General features: G+C 29.7%; 1 protein-coding gene across 1 annotated transcript; it reads left to right on the forward strand.

The window, feature by feature from the left end:
- The first annotated feature begins 4,028 nt into the window (after positions 1 to 4,028).
- LOC111690677 (myosin regulatory light chain 2) lies at positions 4,029 to 6,253 on the forward strand. Its single transcript, XM_023453207.2, has 3 exons — positions 4,029 to 4,180; positions 5,254 to 5,493; positions 5,652 to 6,253. The coding sequence occupies exons 1-3, from the start codon at positions 4,178 to 4,180 to the stop codon at positions 6,075 to 6,077; spliced, it is 669 nt and encodes a 222-aa protein (XP_023308975.1). The 5' UTR covers positions 4,029 to 4,177; the 3' UTR covers positions 6,078 to 6,253.
- Positions 6,254 to 10,040: the final 3,787 nt, after the last annotated feature.

Below are 10,040 nucleotides of genomic sequence, written 5' to 3' on the forward strand. Positions count from 1 at the left end.
AAAATAATTTCGTTAAGGTACATACATATGTATGTGTTATTTAACGAAAATAAATAAATTTTTTTTTAACTAAATAATTTCGTAATGTACGAGAGTATTTATGCATTTTTCGAAATAAACAATTTTAGAGCGATTTTATTATTTTTGTAAATTTAAGCGAAATTAAACGTAACAATATTAATTACATAGGTTGGGTTGATAAGAGGATGTATCTATCTTAAATCCAAGGAAATGTGTAATAATATTCGTTGATGAAAAAAAACTTATGTAATGAATGTATTGTCATCCGATGTTTTAAAACTCAGTAAAACTCAATAATTCCTAAGAATTTTTCAATCAGTGTTCATGAGGAAATGATAAAGAAATCCCGACAATGACAAAAAAAGTGCTCCAAAGTTTCACTGCCCTTAAATGCCTCCGGGGGCATGTTAACTTGATGAATGACGCATCGATTGAGAGGTATTCCTTCAAAAAGTGGTTTACGGGACAACCTATTACCCAGTGATGTTTTGCATCTCGAATGTTAGGCAAAAGGGATAGCTCAAGTACTTGAGCAAGGTGCACGTATACTGAGTCGCATAAAAGCACATCTATTAAAAAAAAAAGACCACCGCTGAATAGGCCAACACAGCAGGTGTTCACGTAAAGCAATTTGACATTACTTTGTTCTCCCTACATGCTCTACTCCACTTTTGTACATCAGATCCCTCACCCTGTGTGCCTACTCAGAATACGTGCAGAGGCTTCTTGTCATCCTATAGTTATGGTCACCCCAGCAGGTGTTTCTGTAAAGCAATTTGACATTAATTTGTCCTCCCTACATGCTGTACTCCACTTTTGTATAGCAGACCCCTCATCATGTGTGCCTACTCAGAATACGTGCGGAAGCTTTTCGTCCTCCTTTAGTTATGGTCACCCCCCCAGGTGTTCCCATAAAGCAATTCGACATTAATTTGCCCTCCCTACATGCTCTACTCCACTTTTGTATAGCAGACCCCTCATCCTGTGTGCCTAGTTATGGTCACCCCATATAATTTTTGTGATTCTACCCATAGTTTCATTATACCTCTATGCCTTATGAGTTTCTCTCGCCCATATTTTAGTTCTATCCTCGTTGAGTTAAATGATTTTGCATTCGTCAGGTTAACTATATCTAGCTTCCATCCTTTTAAAGCTATTACATTTGCTCTAATGGCCATATGATGTAAACCTCACTTTGGGAGAGTATTCGGTAAGAGAAACTTTACCATCTGATATCGCCTTAAATGCCATCTGACTTTCGGTAAATTTGTGAAGCACTGTGGGCGCTATATATATTCTTATTCAATTTACGCATTCCATTATTGCCCGGACTTCTGCCTGGATGTTAGTGTTGGTTGGTAAACGGTGGAAAATTTCTGTTTCTAGTCCACATTGTCTCACAATTTTGAGTTATGCGTGTAGTATTTGCACTAGTGTTCAGCTCGAACAAGATATTTTCAAAGTTTTCGACATATTCTGTATATTGTTTGCTATCGGACATGTTCGATGATTAGGTATAGCCTTCAAATATGTCCAGTATATATATTAATAAAGTATCCTCTAATCACTTTTTGCCAGTTCGCCTATTTTGGAACTTATATTAACAAAAGTAATCGAATGTATGTAATGGAAAAATAGAAAGTTTGTATTCAAAAATTTATTTCTATCGCTTTAGTCAAGAAATTGTTCTATTCTTGCTCATAAACTAGTTTTTCGATTAGTACGCAGATCAGTACATAGACAAGTACGAAGTTAAATTTTTAGGTACTTCTAGGTACTAAATGCATAAAATATAATAAAAGTGTAGTTTCTGGTTAAAATTGTATGTTTTTTAATCTTCTCATTTAGTGAACTGAATAACACAAAATCATAATATACTTATAATACTGATGGAATGAAACCATATCATTCCAAATTTAATATTTTTTAAAGGGAGATTATATGGGGGATCAGTTAAACTAAGATAATAAGTAACTTTTCTGCAGTAATCAAAACATATATTAAACCAGGTTTAACCAATGAATATTATTATGAATATTATCTTTATCAGAAAAAGCAGCCCTTAATAATTCATGTAAATTGTAAATGGTTTTCAAAAATTGATTTAGTGCAGAATTTTTTTGTGGGAAGGGTATTATATGTTTGTGCTGATGTTTGTAACACACAAAAATATTGGTCCAATACCCACCTTAAAGTATATGATTGATTCAGAATTATTTTTTGAGTCGATTAAGACCTTGTGTGCAAGGTACAGGCCGCAATTTTCAAGATAATTTGATGAAATTTAGATCAAGTATGTATTTTGGCATAGGACGAAGCCTAAAATGGTTGAAATCGGTCCATTATTTCACCTAGCCCCCATACAACCGTACCTCTCGATTTGGACTTTTTATGCCATAATTACGTCAAATATTATTTTATCTCTCTAAAAATTGTTTTATATAAATATGCAGATTTTCGTAATGATCGGCCGTTATTTGACCCTAGCATAAATACAAACCCCCCTTCAAAAAATTTCTTAAACGTCTAAAATTGACTTCTAACCATTTGCATCGCAATGAAACTCAACAAAACTGTTATTTAAAAATATATCCTTTTCGCAATTTTACCGAGGATCGGCCCATATTTGACCTATATAAAGCCTCATTTAGAAAAACTTTTTTTTATCAATAAACGCATAATACCTTCCCTATTGCAGTGGTGTATGGTATAAACATTTTTAACCATTTTAAACGATTTTAAAAACGGTTAAATAATTTTATGATTTAATAATACAAAATATTAAATAATACATATTTCCTTGTTGTTAGATTAAAGTAAACGTCTGGAAATTGGAATTTAGGAATTTCTCCAAAATTTTCCTATGAATTTACCCCTAGCAAAAACAAATTCAATGTTACATAAGTCATAAGAATACACATATTTAGGCAAACAATTTATCCTCCAATAATTTTATTTCATTTACAGATTAAAATTTTTAAGATAAAAATACATTTTTGTTGTTGAAGTATGAGAGCAAAAATAAAAAAAATGTTTTGTTTAAATAAGAAATAAATATGAAAATCTATAGTTTCAGGCGTTGTAGAACAAAAACAAATGAATTTTCATATTGCACAATACGAAATATTTATAATAGACTTCGGAAACGATGAAAATTAACGAAAGAATGATTGAACGAACGAACGAAATTAACGAAACTTTTGGCCCACACAAAACATTTATTTAGGAAAGAAGAAGCAAAAATAAAATTGAAAATAAATTTTGAAATTACACAAGGTGAGGAACAACAAAAACAACAACTACGAATCAGTTCAAATATTATTAACAAAAGACTAAGAAACGCATACACTGAAATATAAATAGATTTTTAAACATAAAAAAATCGAGAACAACAATTTCAAAATTAATTGAGAAAAAATTTTGAAATTTAACAAAGAAAAAAAAACAAGAAAAAGGAAGTAGTGAAGAGAGACGGGCAAACTATAAACTGGACTAAATGAAATAAAAATGTAGGTGATGTAGTCAAAAACATACAAATGTGTTCGTTCATAAGATATCTTGCGATATATATGTATATAGGCAATAATACATACACACTTACACATAACGCTAGCAACCCAGACAGAGAGAGAGAGCGAAGTGTTTTGATAGCACTCATACTCACGCAAGAGTAAAAATTAATGTTAATGTTATTATTAGATTTTGTTTGTTGAATGTGTAGGGAATCGGTGCGTGCAGGGGTCACGAGGCAAAGTATAAAGCTTTTCATATTACCCCACCTTATGTATCGATATAGCTACACACCACACCCTGTACACAGGCTAAAAAAGGCATCTCGATCACGATGATATACGAAATACATACGACTAGCTGTTTGAGTTTAACAACAATTTGTGTGTGTATGTTTGAGTGAGCCATTCATATTCTTGGCTAATTTCTTAATACGTATACGTAATTATATATACATTTGTATGAGTATGGGTCTCTTGACGATGGGGCAAATGTAGACTGGTTTGTTGGTATGGGTGCGAAATTTGGAAAATTTTTGACGAAAATTTTTCTTAAAATATCATCGACGTTAAGATAAAATCAGCCAGAACAATCACTGTGCTCACACAGCTCGATCCGTTCAGACAACAAGACACAACCTAGCACCATGGTAAGGAATTCGTCTGAATATAAGTCTTTATCCATATGGACTTGTATTAAAAACAAATATACTACCATCAACCAAAAAAAGGATTAATTTAAAGGATTTTCAATGAAAAACTATAACCAGAAAAAAAGAACATGAAACAAAAATATACAAGTTTTACAAAAAAATATATAAAAAATATATAAAGTGAAATTGCAAAATATAAGAAATAAAATATCTTGAGAAATTAAAAAAAATCATATAAATTTTTAAAACTCTAAAAATTTTGAAATAAAGTTACAAAAAAAAAAAAAAAAACTTAAAAAATGTCTACAATACAAGTGATATAACTTTCGATCTCTAATATTTAACCTAAAAAAGTTAATTACAAATCGTAAACTACAACATTTCCATACATATACAAATGTAACTTGATATCGTTTGTGAGTGAAAGAGACAAATATATAAAAGCTCTATTGAATCAAAATAGAATTCAAGTGAAACTTAAGTGTGAAAACTTGCGTAATATATGAAAATATAAATAAAAATTGGAAAAAAATATTCAAAACTGAAATATAGTAATAAAGTGTTTAAAGAAATTATTAAAGATCTTAAGTTTCATATTGAACTTTGACTAAATTTGAAAACAAAAAATATTGGAAATTTTAAAATAATTTAAAACTGAAAATAAAATAAATTAATAAAACATGTTTTTCAACTAGTTAAAGTATTAACATTTAATGAATGAACAAATTGAAAATTACAAAAAGAATTTGAACTTACTATCTCTAATAGACTTTGCACTTTATATTTACTAACACAGTTTTGAAACTAATTTAACCTTAAAATTCAATTATGAAAACTTCTTTTGAAATCTAAATTTATGCGGGATAGAAAATTAGATGAATTATTTTTTAAAATTAATACAAAATTTTTCAAACTACAGAAAAAAATTAAAAAAAAAATTGAAATCAACCAAAATTTAGCATAAATCCATTTGCTACAATTTGAAAATCCTTTAAAAATGAATTCCATACAACTGAACAACTAAACATCTAAACTAATATCAAACGTAATTCTTCTTTTCACACCAACAGGCCGATGAGAAGAAGAAGGTTAAGAAGAAGAAGACCAAGGAAGAAGGTGGCGCTTCGGAAACCGCATCCGAAACTGTCTCTGAGGCAGCAACCCCTGCCCCAGCTGCTACCCCAGCACCCGCCTCCACTACTGGCTCCAAGAGAGCTTCCGGTGGTAGCCGTGGCTCCAGAAAATCTAAGCGCGCTGGTTCCTCCGTCTTCTCTGTTTTCTCCCAAAAACAAATTGCTGAATTCAAAGAAGTAAGTATTGAAAAAGAACAGTATTTGAAAAAAAAATATGAAAATACCCAAAAAAACACAACCACTCATACAAAAATAGAACAACCCTAAAAATAATAATTGTATGAGAAAATTTGAAAGAATTGAAACTAATTCAAAATCGTACAAAACAAAAATAGGCCTTCCAACTTATGGATGCTGACAAGGATGGTATCATTGGCAAGAACGATTTGCGTGCCGCTTTCGATTCCGTAGGCAAAATTGCTGCCGATAAGGAATTGGACGCTATGTTGGGCGAAGCCTCTGGTCCCATCAACTTCACCCAATTGTTAACCTTGTTCGCCAACCGCATGGCCAGCTCTGGTGCTAACGATGAAGATGAAGTTGTCATTGCTGCTTTCAAAACATTCGACAATGATGGTCTCATCGATGGTGACAAATTCCGTGAAATGCTCATGAACTTCGGTGACAAATTCACCATGAAGGAAGTCGATGATGCTTTCGATCAAATGGTTATCGATGATAAGAACCAAATCGATACCGCTGCTTTGATCGCTATGCTCACCGGTAAGGAGGAAGAAGAAGAAGGTGAAGAAGCCGCCTAAGATGTTAATTAACGTATAGAATTTTTAATTTTTGTACACCCACCATCACCACTTTTTTTTCACATCTATTAAGCACTTCTTACTTTTAACTTTTAACTCCATAAGAAACAAAATTGAAAAAAAAAATTATTAAAAAAACACCAAAAAAAAATATTAAAAAAATTAATAAAAAATAATAATTTGTTTTAATAATTTGAAAACCTAAAAAAAAACAAAACAAACAAATATTTTTTACAAAAAACGAATGGGCCAGGGGGAGAAGAAGTTTTTAAACTTCCGCCCTTTTCCCTCTACAGAGAGAGAGAAATTCTCGAAGAAAGTTTTCTTAACAAAAAAAAAAAAACTATTAAATATTTTAAACAATTTCTTTATTGCTTATAGAATAGAGTCATGTTTTGACAAGCTTTGAGCGGTTAAAACTTTTTTAATCCTAAAAAAATGTTTATTTAAAAAAAAAGTTCGTTGTTTTTTGTTTAGTTACTAGTTAATTGAAATATTTAAAAACTTATTTAACAATTTATTGACAAACTTTTAAAAGTTTATTTCGTTAAACACATATATTTATTTTATTTAAACAAGTTGTTTGTAGAATTATAACAATTACCGATTTAAAGGCACAATTTATGTTATTTTATTAATTATATATACTAACTACAACAACAACATTAAAACTATTCATACATATTTATTTATATACATATATATCAACAACAGAAAAATCTATTAATGTTTCCCCATAAAACTATATATTTATATATCGTTAGCATTGTAGTTAAACAAACCTCTCGTTAAAGCAAAATTATTACTCAAAAAGAGAACAAAGTTTTAAAGTTCAAAAAGAGAACACTTAGGAAAGAGTACTGGTTTTGTTTTTGATGTGAAATTAATACCAAAACAAACAAAAAAAGTTAAAAGAGAGACAAATTCTTTTTATAATATAAATCTAATAATTTATATTTTTAAAGAGAGACAGACACTAACTTTAAAATACTTTTGAACAAAAAAAAAAATGTTGAAACATGTCTATTAAAATTATTTATTTATTCAATTAATCAATTAATTATTTTACTAACACACACACTTATTTAATCACGTTATTTTACTTATTTAAACAAAATTATTAAATATATATGTTCGTTACTTTTTCTATTAACTCTAAGACAAAACACTTCAATTTTCAAACGAAAATTGTGCGAAAACAAAAAATAAGAAATTAAACATCGTTTATAATAAGCTCTGTTCCTTAGTTAAGATCTTATTAAAAAACAAAAAGTTAACGTATTTATATCTAAAAACGTTTAAAACATTTATAATACAACACAAATGTGACTAATATTTAAGTACTTGCTTAATAATAAATAAATTCATAACATTTTATTTTTTACATTTAAGCAACAAAATAATTAACCAATTTACAATCATTACGATAATAATAATAATATTAATAATCTATTTAATCATGTTAAACAAAACACAATTTTTATAAACAAAAAATTAAATAATAATCATTTGAAAACTTTGCTACAACACTTAAGCAAATTTTGCAAATTTGAAATAATTTTGCTTTTTAGTCTATAAGTTCTATATATCATTTAATCACATTATATTTCTCAAATACTCTGGTATAAGTTTTGAACAAAAAAGTTTTCTACTTTATTTATTTTCAAAACAAATTTTCTTTAATATTTAATAGAACACCAAAGCCTAAAAAGCAACAATTTGTTCTTTTTTATTTAATGGCTTTTTGCCAAAAAAAACCTATAAAATCATTGTTCTATTATTGTTAAGGAAAATCGAGAAAAATAACACAATAAAAAAACACTTATCTGAAACAATATATAAAAATATATTTAAACTTATTTTATCTAACTATTTATATAATTGTTTGAAAACAAAACATACAAAAAAAAAAGTATGATGACTTGATATTGTAGAAAATTCTAAAGAAAAAAGAAGGCTTTCAATAAAATCACAAACTATCAGTCGTCTACATTAAAAAAAAAACAAGCACAAACAAAAATTTACAAATTTGTTTTATTTCTTTGCAAAAAAATTAAATACCTTAGAAAAACTTGCTTAAGTCTTCTAAAAAACACAACCTTTTTGCTAAGTGTATTTGTTCTTTTAAATGCCCAATTCATAAACCTCTTCGTAGCGTTGTAAGTTAAATTTTCTCTATGAAATTATGACATACAACGTTATAGCGCATGTTGTAATTGGGCAAAATGTTCACTCATTTCCAATGCTGAATGTGTATTGATCAATTATTTCCCTCATTTCCTATATGTCTTTCTCCTTTAACACTACTATTGGTTGTACTTTCCTTGCCTTTTATCGGCTTTCTTGTTTTATCTAACATACAAAAACATTTGTGTAAAAATTTTAATATCACTTTATCTATACAGAGAAAACAGATTCGTTGTCACAACCAAATTTGTTTACAATCGAATTTAATCGGTTTCCTACACTAACACATGGATTGATAGCAACTATAAAATATTTCATTTACAAATACTATACTTTTAAAATATAGGTTAGTTGATACTATTGAATTTTCGAACCGATAATTTTTCAGTGTGTAAGGAATATTATTTAACGCTTAACATTATTTAACGCTTAACATATCTTTTAGTAATTTTGACACATATGTACATTAGGGTGGCCTCGTTTGTATGGAGGAAAAATTAGGTGTCGATGTTTCCAACTGAAATTAAAGTTTAATTGATTACAAGTTAGCGTTTCATAAAATTTTTGTCCTGGGGTCAATATTTGGCGAGCTGGATCAAAAAAAGTCCTTTTTGAGGTTTTTATGATTTATTTTATATTTCGGTTTTTTTCGTTTTCCAAAATTCAATAAACAAACAACTGATTCTGTACGGAATGTGCGGCTCACGCAGCCCTTTTCTTAAGCAACTAAAATTTGACGACACTCTCTTAAGTACATTATTGTTTGTCACATAAGTTTATATGTATTCGCACAATTGCTTAAGCTAACTTGAGCTAGTGTATGCATATTGTAGTAAGGCCTTAACATTAAAAACGTTATATGATTCTATGTAAAAATTTGAAAAACATAAAATTTTTTGAAAAATTACGACATTTATAATAATAAGGAGTTGTATATAAATTTGTGTTATGTCATTGAAATCGTCTCCCAAAGACCTTTCATATGATACTAAATATGAAAAAAATGTAAACAAAATCATAAAAACCTAAAGGACCTTTTATCCTATGATCCAGCTCACCAAATATTGACGCCAGGACAAAAATTTTGAGAAATGGTATGTTACAACGATCTAAATTTTTCATTTTCGGTCGGAACATCAGCTACTTCAATTTTTGGGCCACCCTAATGTTCATATATAAAATAATTTCGACAGTGGACTTTGAGTCCCAGCTTAGCGCCGTCCGAGATAAAAACACATTAGTGAGACGCCGACTTCATCAACAACACGCCCAATGCTGAATTCGCCATCCACGCTCTCTATTATTAAATTTGAAGCGATTTCGTGATCCGCTATCTTATTGTTGACAAGATCTCCTATCTTGACTCTGCTGTTCTATTGGAATTTTGCCTGTCGGATTACCGGCATCGTAAACTATATATCATAGATCGTCCAGGTACCAACTGTTGATGAATTTGGTTGTTTAAACTTTGAAACGATTGCGTGGCCCACTATCTTATTGTTGGCCAGATCTCCTCCATGACTCTGCTGATCTATTTTGAATTTTGCCTGTCGGATTACCGGCATCGTAAACTACATAGCAGAGATCGTACTGGTGTCTTCTTCCGATAAATTTGGCCTAAAATGGGGGCTTTATTTCTTTTCTACCGTCTATCATCTCCTTCCGCGTTTTTCTTGGCTTCTTTTGAGATAATCTGGCTTGGATTAGCCACCCTTACTCAGAATTCTGTTTTAAATAAAATGTTGCTTGGCTTCATATTAGTAAACGGGGAGCTCT

Source organism: Lucilia cuprina, chromosome 4, assembly GCF_022045245.1.
Source record: "Lucilia cuprina isolate Lc7/37 chromosome 4, ASM2204524v1, whole genome shotgun sequence".
Lineage (NCBI taxonomy): Eukaryota > Metazoa > Arthropoda > Insecta > Diptera > Calliphoridae > Lucilia > Lucilia cuprina.

Coding starts and splice junctions, on each gene's coding strand:
- LOC111690677 (XM_023453207.2), top strand. Junction 5,494..5,651: donor AAATTGCTGAATTCAAAGAA/GTAAGTATTGAA, acceptor AAACAAAAATAG/GCCTTCCAACTTATGGATGC.